The 19,211-nt window shown below is 41.2% G+C and overlaps 1 protein-coding gene across 3 annotated transcripts; it reads right to left on the minus strand.

Annotated features, from left to right (window-relative positions):
* Window positions 1-569: 569 nt before the first annotated feature.
* On the minus strand, window positions 570-18,801 carry LOC134583045 (zinc finger protein 501-like). 3 transcript variants are annotated; one of them, XM_063439799.1, is made up of 4 exons: window positions 18,757-18,801; window positions 12,921-12,982; window positions 9,791-9,896; window positions 570-3,266 (listed from the first exon to the last, which is right to left on the minus strand). In XM_063439799.1, the coding sequence occupies exons 3-4, from the start codon at window positions 9,888-9,890 to the stop codon at window positions 2,158-2,160; spliced, it is 1,209 nt and encodes a 402-aa protein (XP_063295869.1). In that variant the 5' UTR covers window positions 9,891-9,896; window positions 12,921-12,982; window positions 18,757-18,801; the 3' UTR covers window positions 570-2,157. The 3 variants fall into 3 exon arrangements, with proteins under 3 accessions (XP_063295869.1, XP_063295867.1, XP_063295868.1); XM_063439797.1 differs by having other exon boundaries at window positions 9,791-9,901; XM_063439798.1 differs by lacking the exon at window positions 18,757-18,801 and adding an exon at window positions 17,300-17,379 and having other exon boundaries at window positions 9,791-9,901.
* Between the last annotated feature and the right edge of the window lie 410 nt (window positions 18,802-19,211).

The raw sequence follows: 19,211 nt of genomic DNA on the forward strand, positions 1-19,211 counted from the left end.
GTGCCTGATAGTCCGGAGTGGTACTATAACCACTCCATAATTGTGAGTGTATTTCTCATAGAGCACTACATATTTTCATATTTTACTCTGGCTTTATTGCACTAGGTCTGTTTATGTATTTTAGATTTTTGAGACCTGCTTCATAAGGAGAGTGCAAGTATACAATTCTGTTTTACCACAAGACTTTGTGCTCTTTCACAGTGTGATATTTTGAGAACGTTTTTCTTCACAAATCGATATTAATTTGTATATCTCTGGGAATTTCATATACTCTGCCACTTTTCCGACACTGACACTTTTAAAAGAAATTGTCTGCGCACCAACATTTTTTATTTTCTTTACTATTTTGGGGATTTACTATATCAGAGTTCCTTGTAGCAAATATATTGCTGTTCGGAGTTTGCCTTTGGTGGTAACACTTTACTTTATAAATACTTGCGCCATTCTAATTTATTTGTTTTGATAATATTTGTGCCCTTTCACTCAGGCCTACCCGTTTGTCAGTTTCAGCACACGACAAACATGTATTGGCTCAAACGTATTACTTAAAAACAAAAAACACACAACTGAAATTGCAGTAAAACATTTTTAATAAAGGAAACAAAAGCACAGGAAAAGAAAGGTCAGCTCGTGACATTGAAGAGAGATTCACGGTTAATCAGGTTATTAGACTGACAATGTTACAGGCTTTAGGATTTGGTTAATACTGTTCATCTACTTATAAAATTTCAATCTACATTATCAATTATATGTAACTTTTTTTATTTAAACTTTAAAGATAGAGTTTAACATTATTATTGAATACACAATAACAAACACCAGATGTTGTACTTTGATCCAGAAGCAAGGAGGAAAGAGTGACACATCAAGAAGGCATTGGCACATCGAAAGGCATGGATGCAAGTTTTGTTTCTCAAAACAAAACAAAAAATAATAAAGCATAGCTTAGCACTACCGATCAAGTAGGAGAGGGGAAAAAAAATAAAAAAAAAATATGCCCCCTCCCAAATTAAGGTTACCAAAACGGTATAGGTCCCATTGCCTGTGTAGACCAGCCTCCTCGTGGGAGTCCATACAGCCTATAAAATTTAGAAATTTCCGAACGGCTTCAATGATTACTAGTAAGAATACGTAATTCTTAAATCTGCAACATGATACCAATGAATCATAAACATGCTATCAATTTAAATAACCTCTTTATCCTACTGTGTGACGTTCCATGATTTAATCTGTCCAGAACTACAATTCTGAAAAATATGGGGTGAAAAAAATTTAAATAAAAAATAAAGTCTTCAACGACAGATGATTATTTTTAAGTTAAAGTGACAGTAAAGTCTTTAGACCAAGTTTCTACAAACTGCGCACCTCCAGATGTTGCTGAATTACAACTCCCATGATTCTTTGGCTACCTTTTTCATTCAAGAATCACGGGAGTTGTAGTTCAGCAACATCTGGAGGGACAAATTTTGGTGAACCCTGCTTTAGACAAATATTACTTCTATTAAAAGCTGCATTTGGTACACATATAGGTTTTAGCTTCGGGATCGAGAAATACTGGTCACCAAATATATATATAAAAAAAAAAAAAAAAAAAGGAAAGCATACTACTTATTCACTACTACTTGAGTAAGTGGTTAGAAGCTATATTACCTACAGTCTTCGCAAATTATTTTTCAAAATATTTGCAGTTTTCAACCTCAGAATTCAGAAACTATCCTTCTAATTCACCATGTTCCATAATCTAAGCAGGGTAGTAGAACAGATTAACAATAAGGTAACAAAACCTTCGGAGCCTTTAGCTGCAATATCTATCAGTACAAGGTGACTGGATGTAACACTTGTATGTTCACTGTGTGCAAAGTACATTTGTGTTACTTAACAGCTGTGTACAAATGATGAACAAAATGTAAATCCAAATCTTCTTTCTTTGTTACTTGCTCTTTCAATTCTTAGAGTTCATTCTTCCAAAAGGCTCTAGTAAAGATGTCATATTTTTATCAGAGGTTCTAGTTCAAGGTCAGGGTTGGCCAAATGTAGTCATCCAAGTATTGCAGAGTATCATGGATGCGGCTATTCTACAAGAGGTGGTGTGCTACATGTTGGCCCCCCCAGTTAGGAGTTGTGTAAATCTCATGATTCAATGTGAGTTATCTTCATTCAGGGGATTAGAATAGGTTGGTTGGCGTGAATTTTCAAGTGGGTGGTAAGATGAGACTTGCGCATAAATCGCTTGCCACATTCAGAGCAGGCAAATGGTCTTTCTCCGGTATGAGCTTGCACATGTCTTTTAAGATCTCTTGTTTTGGCGAACCGCTTATCACACTTATTGCATTCATAAGGTCGTTCTCCAGTGTGCGATCTATGGTGAATGGTAAGATTAGACATGCATGTGAAACCTTTGCCGCACACAGCACAAACATGCGCCCAATCTCCTGTGTGAGTCGTCCTGTGTTTAACAAGTCTCGAATTATCAGCAAAACTTTTCCCGCACATTTCACAAGTAAACGGCTTCTCTCCGGTGTGCGACCGCTTGTGGATAACCAGAGCAGATGTACAAGAAAAGGTTTTCCCACATTCAACACATATATATGGCCTCTCTCCTCTGTGTGTTCTGTTATGTATGAACAGAGAAGAGTTACTGGTGAAGCTCTTACCACATTCACAGCATACATAGGGTCGCTCTCCTGTGTGGATTCTTTTATGTGTGGTGAGACCAGCGCTGGTGGTGAACCTCTTACCACAATCAGTACATGGATATGGCCTTTCTCCAGTATGGACCCTTTCATGAATCTGAAGGGAAGACTTTCTCATGAAGCATTTCCCACACGTGGCACATTCAAAAGGTCTCTCTCCGGTGTGTGACCTCTGGTGTATGATCAACTGTGATGTTGAAATGAAGGCTCTTCCACAATCCGAACATATAAACTGTTTCTGTGGCTTGTAAGGTGTATACTGAATGGTAACTTTGGTTAAATCCATTGAGCGTTTGATGCCCTTCCCTGTGTTTTTTCGCACACGGTGTGTACGTTTCCTAGCGTAATGTACATACTCAGCATCCTTGTTTTCTTCTGAGCTATTCTCATTATCTGTTGGTTGCATCTGTTGCTCCCAGTCTGGTATGAATTCCTTGTTCAACTCTCCAACAGCAATGATTTTTTTCCTCCGCTTCCTTAATCTTTCTATTGGATAACTAGATTCAGTAATCGCATCTATCTCTGGTGAAACAGGAGAGTCTTTTGGCACAAGTGCGCTTGGTGAACCAGTATCTGGAAAACAAAAAAATAAAATAAATAAAAACAATTACACTTGAATAAGTCCTTAACCCCTTAACCCCTTAAGGACACATGACATGTGTGACACGTCATGATTCCATTTTATTCCAGAAGTTTGGTCCTTAAGGGGTTAAGGACTGGACTTTTTTTGCGATGTTGTACATTTGCGACCAGGCATCTTTTTGACACTTTTGTGGTGTTTGTGTTTAGCTGTAATTTTCCGCTCTCTCATTTACTGTTCCCATACAAATTATATATTGTTTTTTTCAGGACAAAAGGGGCTTTCTTTACATACCATTATTTATATAATCTCATCTAATTTAATTTAAAAAAAATGAAAATGAAAAAATACACGTTTTTTGAATTTTATGTGAAAAATCTTTTACTCATCTACAAATGCGAATGAAAAAAAATGCTAAATAGATTCAAAATGTTGTCCTGAGTTCAAAAATACCCAGTGTTTACATGCTTTTTTTTTGCATGTTATAGGGCTATAAGTACAAGTAGTATATTGCGGTTTCAAAACATACATTTTTAAAATGTATCAATAGTGACATTGTAACACTGTTATCTGTCATAAATTGCTAAATAACACCCCACATGTACATATTTTTTTAAAAGTAGACAACCCAGGGTATTCAACATGGGGTATGTCCAGACTTTTTTAGTAGCCACTTAGTCGCAAACACTGGCCAAAGTTAGCGTTCATATTTGTTTGTGTGTGAAAAAAGTAAAAAACTAAATTGAACGCTAATTTTGGCCAGTGTTTGTGACTAAGTGGTTACTAAAAACGACTGGACTTACCCCATTTGCAATACCTTGGGTTGTCTTCTTTTGCAAATGGTATGCCATCATGGGGGTAATTCTCATTCCTGGGCTACCATACGCTCTCAAAGGCAACGTAACCAACCTGGCCATTTTCAATGTAAAAATATTTGACCTATATATTTGACCCTGTAACTTTCAAAAACGCTATAAAACCTGTACATGGGGGGTCCTGTTCTACTCAGGAGACTTTGCTGAACACAAATATTAGTGTTTCAAAACTGGAAAATGTATCACAACAATTATATCATCAGTAAAAGTGCTGTTTGTGTGTGAAAAATCAAAAAAAGTCACTTTCACTGACAATATCATCGCTGTGATATGTTTTACTGTTTTGAATCACTAATATTTGTGTTCAGCGAAGTCTCCCGAGTAAAACAGTACCCCCCATGTACAGGTTTTAGGGTGTCGTAGAACGTTACAGGGTAAAATACAGTGATAGCAAATTAAATTCTCTGGTCTTTCGGCCTGGGTTGGCAGGCAGGTCCCTTAAATTGCAATCAATAAAATAACTTAATTATGTAAAAATATTACATAAATACGCACGTAGAATTTAAATATATATGCATATTTATATATTTGAAGTCTACGTGTATATTTATATAATTATTTATGTAATTTTGTATATCGACATATGAATAGTTCGCATTCTTTTTATTTATTTAAATATACATAGATATATATACAATTTCATTCTAAGTGTATTTTGATATAAATATATATATATATTAATATCAAAATACAGTTAGAATAAAATTTCGTATAGATATAATTTTTTTTCAATTTTTTATTATTATTTTTAATTTTTTTAATTTAATTTAAATTATTTATTATTCGTATTTTATAATAATATATATACAATATATATAGTTATTATATATATTATATACCGTATATACTCGAGTATAAGCCGAGTTTTTCAGCCCATTTTTTGGGCTGAAAAACCCCAACTCGGCTTATACTCGAGTCAAGGTCTGTATTATGGCAATTTACATTGCCATAATACAGACTGGGGGGAGAGTGGGGCTGGCAGAGCTGTAACTTACCTGTTCTGCAGCTCCTGTCAGCTCTCTCCTCCTCCGCGCCGTCCGTTCAGCACCTCGGTCAGCTCCCAGTGTAAATCTCGCGAGAGCCGCGGCTCTCGCGAGACTTACAGTGTGAGCTGATAGAAGGAGCTGCACGGACGGCGCAGAGGAGGAGAGAGCTGACAGGAGCTGCAGAACAGGTAAGTTACAGCTCTGCCAGCCCCACTCTCCCCCCCACTGAACTGCCACTGGACCACCAGGGAAGGAGAGCCCCCCTCCCTGCCATGTATCAAGCAGGGAGGGGGGACGAAAAATAAAAAAATATATAAATACAATAAATAATAAAAAATAATAATGAAAAAAATTATAATAAAAAAAAGGGGGTATAAGGACTACTGTGGGAGGGAGGGGGTGGGATAAGGACCACTATGGGAGGGAGGGGGGGTATAAGGACCGCTATGGGAGGGAGGGGGGGTATAAGGACCGCTATGGGAGGGAGGGGGTGGGATAAGGACCACTATGGGAGGGAGGGGGGGTATAAGGACCGCTATGGGAGGGAGGGGGGGTATAAGGACCGCTATGGGAGGGAGGGGGGGTATAAGGACCGCTATGGGAGGGAGGGGGGGTATAAGGACCGCTATGGGAGGGAGGGGGGGGATAAGGACCACTATGGGAGGGAGGGGGGGGATAAGGACCACTATGGGAGGGAGGGGGGGGGATAAGGACCACTATGGGAGGGAGGGGGTGGGATAAGGACCACTATGGGAGGGAGGGGGGTATAAGGACCGCTATGGGAGGGAGGGGGGGTATAAGGACCGCTATGGGAGGGAGGGAGGGTATAAGGACCACTATGGGAGGGAGGGGGGGGGATAAAGACCACTATGGGAGGGAGGGGGGGATAAGGACCACTATGGGAGGGAGGGGGGGTATAAGGACCGCTATGGGAGGGGGGATAAGGACCACTATGGGAGGGAGGGGGGATAAGGACCACTATGGGAGGGAGGGGGGATAAGGACCACTATGGGAGGGAGGGGGGATAAGGACCACTATCGGAGGGAGGGGGTGGGATAAGGACCACTATGGGAGGGAGGGGGGGAGAAAAGGAACACTATGGGAGGGAGGGGGGGATAAGGACCACTATGGGAGGGAGGGAGGGGGGGATAAGGACCACTATGGGAGGGAGGGAGGGGGGGATAAGGACCACTATGGGAGGGAGGGGGGGATAAGGACCACTATGGGAGGGAGGGGGGATAAGGACCACTATGGGAGGGAGGGGGGGATAAGGACCACTATGGGAGGGAGGGGGGGATAAGGACCACTATGGGAGGGAGGGGGGGATAAGGACCACTAGGGGAGGGGAGGGGGAAGTAAGGACCACTAGGGGAGGGGAGGGGGAAGTAAGGACCACTAGGGGAGGGGAGGGGGAGGTAAGGACCACTAGGGGAGGGGAGGGTAAGGACCACTAGGGGAGGGGAGGGTAAGGACCACTAGGGGAGGGGTGAGTCGGGACCACTGGGGGAGGGGGGTGAAGGAACACGGGGGTGGGGAGGTAAGGACCACTGAAGGAGGAGGAGGGGAGGTCATGACATATGGGGTGGGGGGGGGCAAATATCCTTGCACCGGCCCTGCACACACTGCATTCATACGCACACTGCATTCATACGCACACACGCTGCACTCATACGCACACACGCTGCACTCATACGCACACACGCTGCACTCATACGCACACACTGCATTCTTTATACACACACTGTAAATAAATATTCAATTAATATATTTTTTTTAGGATCTAATTTTATTTAGAAATTTACCAGTAGCTGCTGCATTTCCCACCCTAGTCTTATACTCGAGTCAATAAGTTTTCCCAGTTTTTTGGGGAAAAATTAGGGGCCTCGGCTTATATTCGGGTCGGCTTATACTCGAGTATATACGGTATATACGTGTGCAAATTAATTATAAGTGTATTTTTATATTAATATATGTACATATTAATATAAAAATACACTTAGCATGACATTATATATATGATATATAGACATATATTATATAGGTATAATATATGTCTATATATCATATATATACACACATATATAATAATATATTTTTTTTTATTAACTATAACTTTAATTTTTTTTTTGATTTTACAGTTGCAGGGAGACTGCCTGTCAGCACAGACAGTCCCCCTGCAGGCAGAGTCTAGGACACCTATTGTGACCATGTGGTCGCCCTGTTGGGCGATCACATGGCCCCAGGGGTCCTAAACCGCCATGGGGAGACTGTCTGGGCTGCAGGCAGTCTCCCCACAACGGGAGCACCGCCGATCGCCGCCGGGGGAACGACGGCGATCGGGTAAGTACATTTTAAATTTAGGACGGTTCAGGACCGTCGTCGGTCGGCAACGCAAAAATGCCGATGACGGTCCTGAACCGTCCTGCGTCCTCAAGGGGTTAATTTGAACATGTAGTCAAAGTCTACCATGCACTTTCACACATACTTAAAATGACACTATAGTCACCAGAACAAAAATAAAAAAAGTGATTATTTAAGAAAATTTTTATAAATCAGATTTATTTTAATAAAAAGCTTATGGATGGAGATTTTTTTTTTTTGTTATCTAGAATCAATTTCTATTTAAGATATATTATAGCCCAAAGGTTATCCAGCACGAAACAGGGATTAATTATGTAGCATGAGGTTGTATATTCATGCAATAGTTACATTTTCGGTAAATTAATTCCATTAAGTCAAAGTAATTGAACTTGTGTAAAAAGGTTATAAAATAAACATATAAAGCCCTCAATTCATTTTTTATTCTACAAATCTATGTACACACAATGAGCACATTACCGTAAAAGTTGACCAAGCACCATGGCCACTTCAGTGACAAAGTGGTCATGGTGCTTGAAAGCTCTACGTGCAGCTTTTCAACATGAAACTTGGCACATACAGAGATATTACATATTGCTGTCCAAGGTCTAACTTCACCTCCGGCAGCATTATTAAAGGAACATTATAGGCATCATAACAACTTTGGCTTAATGAAGCCATTTTTGTGTATAGATCATGCACCTGTAGTTTAACTTCTTAATTCACTGCCATTTAGGAGTTAAATCACTTCTGTTTCTGTTTACGCAGCCCTTGCCACACTTTCCCTGGCTGTGACTGACACAGCCTGCATGAAAAAAAAAATGGTGTCACATGTTAACTTTAAAAGTTTTTATCTCCTGCTCTTTAATTTGAACTTTTTTTTATTTAAATGTAATTTGAACTTTAAATCACACATGAGGTTCCTGCAAGGTCTAACAAGCCATTAACAGAGCAGTAGGTAAAAAATTCTAAGAAACAGACTGTACAATAAAGGAAATGTAAACATTAGATGACTTTACAGGAAGTGTTTAGGAAAGCTGTGCAAGTCTCATGTAGGGAGGTTTGACTAGGGCTGCATAAACAAAGTGATTTGACTCCTAAATGGCAGAATTGAGCAGTGAGGCTGCAGTACCATTATCTATACATCTAAACTGCTTCATTAAGGTAAACTTGTTTTGGTGACTATAGTGTCCCTTTACTAGGCCATTAACCAGCCAAGAACATGAAACCAGGCTGGCTGATGTCAAGTCTCTGCAGCCAGATGTGCATCACCCAGCGGGAACCTAGGTAAGAGGGTAACATAAGGCAGTTCTAATTTTTAAGATATTTGTTTTACAACTTAAGTTAAACATTGATGTTTAAGAAAACATAGGAATATGTATGCTATATAATGTCATTGTTTTAGTGCAATAAAACATTTTAAGTTGTTCTCCAAATAGTATTGATCAATCTATTAAACTGGAAATAGTGCATCTTGAAATAATCTCATAATTATCTATGTATTTCTAATGGTATATAACATATGGTAGTTATGACCCTTTGAAGGAACACTTCAGCACCATAACCACTATAGTCCACTGAAGTGGTCATTGTGCCAGGAATGCCAATTGAAAACTGTTTTAGAATGGATCTGGCTTCTTACCTACAGCTCATCGGGTGCCAATCCCCACTTCCTCTTAGCAAGCAGGAGAGTTATATGCTTCTGCTAATGAGTTTCCATTAGCTCTCCTAATCTGTGCCTCGCTCAATAAATTAACTGCCCTCATCCAATGGGCTAAACCCCAAACAGCCAGACTTCGCTCTGAACAAAGCTTTTGGCTGCTGTGAAGGCAGAAAGCAACACTGGCAGACCCAAGTCAAAAGTACTTTTTTCTAACGTAATTGATACAAAAAAAAAAAAACATACACAACAAAAACCTATTTGTGCAGTAACGCCACATTCTTGATATGAAACTTGCTGTAATTAAAGCCTGACTAGGTATGTTATCCATTCTCCCCTTCCCAGGTGTTAAAACTACAACTCACTCCAAGTAGTCTATTCACTGAACTCTGCACTGAAGTGAACAGAAATCCAAATGGCAAAAATAGCTGATCTATAGCGGTGAGCTGAGCTGTGACTATAGCTCATTTGTAGAATTGTTCCAGGTCCGCTGTCTGCCTAAATTTTACCATTTGAATTTCAAATCACGTCACTTGAGTTGAGTGACTAAACCTCTTGTACGCCATCTACTGTAAACCAACATTTAAAAAAACAGTTCTTTGCATGACTCCACACACTCAAGGTGGCTTATCTCTCACCTGTGCTGGTATTAGGCAGGTCACTCTGCTGAGAGTCCTGACTGCTACTGGCATACTGTTCATCTTCTTCCTCAATCTTTGGTATAATCTCTGGATCCATGTCCTTCTACTCTGTATATATCAAAAGGAGAATCAGCTCGATTTGTGATGTAGACAAAGATTAACAGTATACTGCAACTGAGCACTTTATTTACAATTTAAGATGAATTGTATAAGCTGGAGCTGAAATTATTGGGACTGTGCAAAAATACAATGTAATCCTTTAGGAACGTTCCAGACATGTTTATATATATTTATATTATTTATACATTTTATACTGTCATTCTAACATCAATCACGGCCACATTACTCAGTGGCGTTTAACCTGTACTGACAAAATGTTAGACCAAGCAATGGTTTCAAACAAGTGGACAGTACAGCAAACATTTCTGAAATGAGGACTTCCAAAAGGCGCAGGGTTAATGTCACACATGGTAAAGTTTAGTGGTTTGCCATTTAGAGTTCTGACAGCGTATGTCTTTGCTGCGCACGCGCACTAGGCGCATAAGTATTTCAACTTTTAAAGAAAAAAAAAAAAAGTCTGCCGTATTGGCGAAACGCGTTTTGTATTTTATTTTAAAGAAGATTTTACTGTGAGGACTCCACCTTTTACATCCTTGGTGGGGATTATACCACCTATGCCTTCATGATATAGCAAAACCTCATTTTGCTCTCCCTTAGCGAGTACCTCTCCTTATTAATTTTATATTATTACATTTTATCAATGAGCACTATTGGTTGTTTTATTCTTTTTGCATTATCGATGACCTGCCACTACCAAGTTCTGAAATTCTGCACATCTCTACTAGTGTTCAGATCCGAATACACCATCCACAAAAGACTTCAAAAAGGACCAGTATATCCACAGGCAGGGATTATACCTCCCAAACACAAACACTTCGAGCTAGTCGCACGCGCCAATAAATTGTAAGAGGTGCTTTTCTATATTCCTTTCACCGATCACGAGAAAATACTACACTATATCATATTCCTCTATCTTCTTACTTTGCATATTCACTGACTGTCACTTGGACCTGAGTACAAGCAAAAGGCGCTACTACAGCACCACTACCTTACTTTAGTTATGTCTAGTAGGAGTCTGCAACTAACTTCCTTGGTCACAGAAAAGTAGAAATTTCCACTAATTCTATGATTACAGAACAATTTTAGCATGATATGAACTCAATACTCAAAATGTAAGAAAGGGTAATTGTAGGGAGAACTCTTTTTTTGAGATGGTTGTGGTGCAGAAAGGGGAAATGTTAAAGGGATCCTATAATGCCAGGAAAACAATGCCGTCTTTTTCTAGTACTATAGGTCCCTACAGATAAAATCCCTCCAGTCACTTACCTGAATCCAGCGCCCATGTCCCTCGGCGCACTCAGGCTCCGCCCATGTTCCTCCCCCACCTCCGCCAATGGCCAAACTCGCATTAGGATTTCCCCATAGGAAAGTATTAATAAATGGTTTCCTATGGTTAACAAACCGACGCTGGAGGCCCTCATGCAGAGCGTAAGGACGTCCAGCGTCAGATTACGGACCAAAGGTTCGTGTCAATTCCGGAAACCCTCTAGTGGCTGTCTGGTAGACAGCCACTGTGGGCAGACTCAGAGCTGCAATGTAAACATTGCAGTTTTCTGGAACTGCAATGTTTTATATTGCAGCTTTAAGTGCAAAAGGGACACAGCACCCAGACCACTTCAATTAGCTGAAGTGGTCTGGGTGCCTACAGTGTCCCTTTAAAGCAGGCCTGTCCAGTTTGGATAGCCCTGCTTTAAAGCATACATACTCTTATATCACTGGTTTGTTATTAGCATAACAAAATTCCTTCAATTCTAGCTGCATATTTGATCTATCAAGCTGTGTTCTGGTTTAAAGATATTGTTGTGTAAACGCAGTACCTATTTCACCTTTACTATTTTAAAAGAAACAATGCCCGTCTATATAATCATAACATTTTGTTCAATAAGAATCCTATTTTAAAATTACTATTTTCGCATAGGGTATACAGGAACAAAATTGTGCTTGATTGGATTGCGATTGGTCGGAACGGGGTTAAGTGAGGCGTTTTTCTGGGAGCTATTCATATTGTTTCCCTACTTTAACCATAGAATGTGATTGATCGCTGAAGTCCGTCACCTGCATTCTAAAGCATTTGACTGGATTTTAGAGGGACTCTACCTGTAGTATAGCCTTTTTATAGAGTTTTATCAATATGACACACACACTGAACATGGGGTTAAAATAATATTTTGCACCACAACATCCTCAGTCACTATGGCACTGCTCCCTTGCTTCCCTTCAGTTAGACACATTGAAGTGATTTACTAAAGTTTGAATTTTCAGTAATTTAAAATGATAGTTTAGAACTTGCCACAGCCATCACATTAGTCACTGGTGGAGTAAATAAATAGGCCTCAAAATGTATACATTTAAGAATTTTAATTTTATCCATGGGATTATGGGTTCCGTGATCAGTATTAGGTTAGAGACCTATTATACCACATTAACAATGTAGCACCTTGAGAGCCATATTATATACTTCAATAATAAAAGCTGAACCGGAGGTATTTGCAAAAAAAAACAAAAACAAAAACAAAAAAAAAGCAACACACATTTGGGGTGTTTTCTTCATTTTCAGATTTAGACATATGTATTATTTTTTTTACTTACAGATTGTAATGTTATATATCTCCTAAACCTGCTTGGTGGTTAAATAGATTAAAGAAAAGAAAAAAAAATAGACATGTGTGGGTATAATAAAAAAAAAGAAAGATACATTTTAACCAAGTACAGATTTGTACATTTGCTAAATTATGTCTTGCTTGCTGAGCACAATATAACTGTGGCCCTGTGTGTCAGAGGGTTAACATTAATACTAAACAAGCAAGGCAGGGTGCATTCTGGGAGCTTTTACCTCAGACGAAATGCCAGGAAATGAAAGCACATGTGATATTAAAAATAGCTTAAAAATCTGCTGAACTGTGAAGTAAAAAAAAAAAAAAGAGCTGCCACAAACTTTCTAGTAGAATTTAGTACTTGTCCAGCATTTATTCTCATGTTACTGTCCACTAAACCAGATTTCACTCACCTCTTACTTCTGCCTTGCAAAAGAAAAATTATAGATCGGGTTATCAGGATAGGATTCCCAACCTAAAAATGAATACATAAAAATATGTCATTTTAGGAACGACACACTGTGGAGTTCTATACAAAACCAGGAATTAGACTAAACTGACTAGAGAATTGCACATTTAAGCCAAGATGGCTGCAATGGACAAATTATCAAATTCAGCTATTTTTCCATTTGTGCTATTAAGGCCAAAAATGTTCAAGTCATTTGCTAATTCCTGATTTACTGGATAGCATCAACTAGTATCATACAAATAAATTATTAATCACCTATCATATTAAGAGAGATGTCGCACACACATAAATAAATGACACCTAAAGGGCTCAGTCTTTATTTTATTTTTTTAATTAGCAGTACAACCAGTTCTTTTGATCCCTGGAATCAGTGAAACAGGTCAAGTTCTAAGCATCCTTTCATTTTTTATTTGTTTTTATTCTTTTTTTGTTGTGCAGGTAGGTACATCATTTCAACGAGCGCCACAACAGCGTGATTCAAGATACATAACATTGTGACTGTGGCATGAAAATTCACACAATTTTAAGTTTTATAAACATGCGTAACTGGACATAATGATGGAGTAAGATTAGCCAACAAATATTGACATGTGCAGACGTTTGGTTTTCAACGCTAATTCTGATACGCTATCGTAGTCATACTATGTATGCACGGGTTGTAGTTTAGCAGTAGCCAAATGACACAATATATACATAAAGTAAAACTATGTGTAAGCAATCTAAGGTATAACAAACAGTATATAACATTGCTAGATTTAGCCTACGTTGCGGAGTCACGTTTCCGTTCTCTTTAAGCATAGAGATGCCCTGCATATAAGCCAGAGTAAGCCGCCTTTAAGGTCCCGAATGGGTTAGTAAAATCGCACATTGTCATACGCCTCTAGACAGTATGTGAGCGGCCGGTGAGGCTTGGCCGTCCCCTTCTAAAGCGCTCAGGTGGTGGCTACAGTCTGTGCAGCACGGGTGGGTCCACCTGGAACAAAAGTCTCAGAGGTAGCCGGATTCCACTTGTGGGGCTTGAAAGTTGTGCGGGGTCGCTGTATGGAGTCCGCCGGAAGGCCCAGGGTGGAAAGGTGGGCATCCGCCTCCTGCAAATCCGCTATGAGGTATGTGGTTTCTCCCTGGAGCACTTGAAGCTTGTGGGGTGAGCGCCATCGGTATCTAATGTCGCGCTCGCGGAGTAGGGTAGTGAAAGGCCTAAGGGTTGAGCGCCAGGCCATAGTCCCTCTAGATAAGTCTGTGTAGAATGAGAGGGTCATGTCCTCAAAGATGAGCGGCGTGTTGCTTCTAATGGCGGCCATTACTGCTTCGTTGTCCTGTCGCTTCTGGAATTTGACAATTAAGTCCCTGGTTGCTACTGATGGGGCCGTTGGTGGTTTAGGGATTCTAAATACGCCGTCGAGGCCTACTCCCTTGGCTTGCTTTGGTCGAAGTATTTTACTCACCAGGCACCTCATGAGGTGGGGAAGTTCAGATTCTGGGACTGATTCTGCGATGCCTCTGACCTTAATGTTCTGGGCACGTCGTGAGTCCTCCATTGCTGCCATGGCCTGTTCCACCTTCAAGTGCTGCTGTTGCAGCATTTTGATCTCCTGCTGGAGTGAGGTCACTTGTCTTGTATGCGTGTGGGAGTTTTGCTCCACGGTTTCCACGCGGTCCGTAAGGCCCTTTATATCTTTTCGCATGTCTGCCACGTCCTCCTGGATATTCCGGCGGAGTTCCGCCAGCAGCTCCCTCATTTCAGCTTTCGTGACCGGGGCTGTGTCTGGCTGCGTGTTAGGCTTCTCCGGTGCCCACACTGTGGGTGAACATAGCTCTTCTGGCTCAGAGAGCGGTTCGTCGGAGTCCTCAAAGTCATCCATGTAGGCGCCCATGTCAGGCTCTGGTGCGCCATGTGCTCGCCACGACAGGTCTCCGGTGCTGGTGCCCGGCCGGGGCAGGTCTTGCTTGGGTTTTTTATTTTTCCTGCCCATTGCTGCTTCGTGTGTGGGCAGCTGGTCTGCTTAGGGGGGTGATATTGTCGAGGTTTTTGGTCGTTTAGGCCGGTAACGCCAGGAGCTCTCTGCAGATGCGACCAGTCGGTTCGGCAGTTGGCTCCGCCCCCCCAAGCATCCTTTCTTTCCGGTCACATCAATAATCAACTCACTGATCATCCATCACAAATTAAATCTAAACCCATGAAGACACCTGTTTTGCCTGGGTGGAGCGGCCGATAGGGTGACAGCAGCCATGGTTTAGCTGCTATCAGCAAACTCGGCAATATCATTTATCTGATGAAAGGACCTGCTCCAGGTTTTGAACTACTCATAAACCTTGGCTGGACAGCTATTGAAGGGATATATATGTTCAGACCTCACAACCAAGAAGATTTGTTTTCAGAGCCACTTTCTGGTCTGGGCATCACATGCTCAGTGAATGAATAATGTCCAAAACTGGTATGCTCATGTGAAAGTATAAAATTCCACCTTAGAATAGCTGTGCAAACAGAACTGTTTAACAGAAACAGTTAAAGGGACACTGTAGGCAGCCAGACACCTCCAGCTCATTGAAGTGGTCTGGGTGCAGTGTATCTGTGCAGCTCTAAGTATGCCCCCACTGGCTGTGTATTAGAGAGCCACTAGAGGGCTTCCTGAATCGAAACTGACTTTAGGTCTGTTTTCGGACGCTGGACATCCTCAGGCTCTGCACGAGGACCTCCAGCATCAGATTTGTCCCCATTGGAAAGCATTGATTCAATGCTTTCCTATGGGGAGTTCTAATGAACTCATCGCGGGATGGAGGAGGGGCGGAGCTTCGACTCAGCGCAGAGGGACATCGGCGCTGGGATCAAGTAAGTAAATAGAGGGTTTTTAACCCTTTATTTACCAAGTAAGTAACTTGTAGTTTTAAACACCTTGGGATCTACCTCTTAGGCACCCCTGCTCTAAAAGCGACACAATAGTCACCAGCAACAACTTTAGCTTCATAAAATAAGTTTGCTGTATAGATCATGCCCCTGCAGTCTCACGGATCAAGTCTCTGCCAATTAGGAGTTAAATCACATCTCCCTGCATATGACTAGCACAGCCTTCCTAAACTTCCTGTAAACAGTCACCTAATATTTACACTTCTTTTATTGCAAAAGCTGTTTTAGATTTTTTTTTCCTATCTCCTGCTCTGTTAATAGCTTGCTAGAACTTGCATGAGACTCCCGTGTGTGACTGAAATTTTATTTACAGCAGGAGATACAAACTTATGAAGTAAGTTACATCTGATTGAAAATGAAACCATTTTTTCCCCATGTAGGCTGTGAGAGTCACAGCCAGGGGAGGTGTGTCTAGAGCTGCATGGGCATACACAAAAGTGATTTAAAGGGACTCTCCAGTGCCAGGAAAACAAATCAATTTTCCTGGCACTGCAGGTCTGATAAACAGCCACTAGAGGAGGAGTTAACCCTGCAAGGTAATTATTGCAGTTTATAAAAACTGCAATAATTACACTTGCAGGGTTAAGGGTGATGGGAGTTGGCACCCAGACCACACCAATGGGCAGAAGTGGTCTGGGTGCCTGGAGTGTCCCTTTATCATGCCTCTGATGCTTCACTGTTTAATGGTAGAGCATTAAACAGTGAAGCATCAGAGGCATGATCTATACACCAAAACGGCTTCGTTAAGCTAAAGTTGTTTAGGTGACTATAATGTCCCTTTAAATGTTTTTAAGAAAGTACTTCAAGATCCACAGATATATACCAAAACACTTACTCAAAATATATTAATCTATCTGCCTAACTTTCATTTTCAAGGTCTCTGGAGAGTTCAAGCAAGCTAGTACTTAACTCTTGGTCCTCTATAGATTTTGACAAGCAGAAAACGGAGTACGGTATTGTGCTGTAAGGACAACTTATGGATGCTACATGTGTTAAATAGGAGACTGGTGTGTGCAGTTCGTAATATGTGACCAAGGTGCATCAAAGAAGGAGCGGTGGGTGGTATTTGGGCGACGGGTTCCAACATAAATTATTCTCCTCATTGCTGCTTACGTCTGCTAACAACAAGGTAAGGAATGGGATATGGATGAGTGCACCATTGTTTTCAGTATCTAGCTAGAGAGGCCTGCATTTGCATTCACAACCAGCTTTATAGCTCTCTTGCACGTCCGCTCAGCATTATGGGTCACAGTGTCAGGGGGATGAAGCATCACTACTACTTGGAGCTGTGAATCAGGGTGCCACACATTATATTGAGACCTAAAGCTGGTTCGGACATCAGAACACAGAGAAAGCCCTCTCTCCCATAAAGTCTTAGGTCAGTCAGTGGAGTATTTTTTTTTTTTTTAATCCCTTACATCAGGAAGAATTAGTATCAGTCTCATGTACCATTTAGCACAGGTGACCTGGTACCATGAATTTGTCCAGCCCTGCCCTGAAGAGATATAGATAAGTGAGAGTGTTAAATTTAATGTAAAAAAAAAATTCATATGATTGGATGAATAAAATTGACATTTTCATTTTGCTTGTCTAAACATTAGGCAAACGAAACACTTTGACTAAAATAATAAGTTGAGTTAAACATTTGCTCATTCCTAATGGTGTCATTGCTCAATATCTTAAATTCTAATGGTGGGTGTCAATTTGTGTGTTCAAAGATGTCTAGCCAGATCCTGAGTACACAGAGTTCAGCTGATGGTGAGTAGGTACCAGCTCTTACAGATTCTCATTTCCTCCACTACATTTAGAGAAATTAGACTCCCCCTTATCATAAAAGAGTGGGAAGAGTGGCGGGTGGGTGACCCTATAAAACATTCAATAGTATTCTATATGAATTGTATATTAAAGGAACACAAAGCACCATCACTACTACTTATGCGCAAATTGCCTTTGAATAATAAACTACCCCTAGATCCAAAGCCTTGTCATCCATAACTGATTATTTCAGCTGAGTGACTTGTCTTTAGTTCCAGGAAAGCACTAGTTTTTGCTGAACCACTTGAATGGTTTAACCCCTTAAGGACACATGACATGTGTGACATGTCATGATTGCCTTTTATTCCAGAAGTTTGGTCCTTAAGGGGTTAACAACAACCACCTTTGAGACAGAACTGACAGATTTATTGCACCATATCCATTACAAAAACATACAGTGGTTATGGTGCCTTCATTGTCCCTTTAATTATTAAATCTCCACACACGACTGAACAGTCCAACATATGCTTGTTGCATGATACACACAGTTAATGCCACTTTTTTATATGGGTTGCAGCATAGCACATTAGGTTTGATCTGCAATGCCATGCAGGCCCTCATACTGCAAACGTCAATCTGGTTACAGGAGGCCACCACCAGGTGCCATTACAGCGTGTAAAATGGAGTAAGAGTGCGAGATTTCTAATCCTGATCCTGGCTGTGGTTCCACATGATTATGAATCTGAGAGCCATTGGATTTTCCTCAGCCACATCCCTGTGAATGGAGGGTTTTCCATGTGCACAGAGTTAGCTGATCCCAGGACACATTGCAGAAGATTCTAGACCTTGGAACGTCAGTGTTCCATTCCCAGACTCCACGCACAGTGACTGGATACATTGTATCAGCCTGATCCTAGATCACCGCAGGCGCCCACCAACGCCTGGATGGCGGGGATCCACTGCATGCCAACACCTGATCACAGCCCTGGAGATCCCCTAAAACAAACTCCGCGCCGGTACCTCGCCGATCGACCGTCCAAGAACACCCGATCCCAAAATCTACCGAACACTAGATCCAAGAATCGGCGTTAATTTAATCCACAACGATACCACGGCTTACCTGAGCCCAGTCCGCAGCGCGCATGCGCAATGGGAGAACGCGAGCAGGACAAAGAGCCCCTAATGCTTAGCGCGCTGATTGGCTGCGGTTCGTCACGTGGGCGCCCACTACGTGTCTGCCGGGCGTTGTAGTTTAGCTGCGCTTAGCTAAGAACTGGTCGGAGCAGCAGAATGACTACAAATCCCGGAAGACATTGCGCGGAAAGGGTCTGCTGGTCATCAAATCAGCCGACGTGTTAGGAGGGCTTGTATGTGGCCTTGGGGGTGTGACTGGTAAAAGGTGATACGTGTTGGTGGGCCACAGTCTGTAATGTGATTTGGTTTTGAGAAGGAGAGAATAAAAAAATGCAACCTCTGGCCATTGTAATTAATAAATTATTAGGTATTATATATGGATTGTATGTTTATAAGCATATATGGAATTCTTGCAAATCTGATAAATGGGTGTATTGATTA

Source organism: Pelobates fuscus, chromosome 13, assembly GCF_036172605.1.
Source record: "Pelobates fuscus isolate aPelFus1 chromosome 13, aPelFus1.pri, whole genome shotgun sequence".
In the NCBI taxonomy this organism is placed as follows: Eukaryota; Metazoa; Chordata; class Amphibia; order Anura; family Pelobatidae; genus Pelobates; species Pelobates fuscus.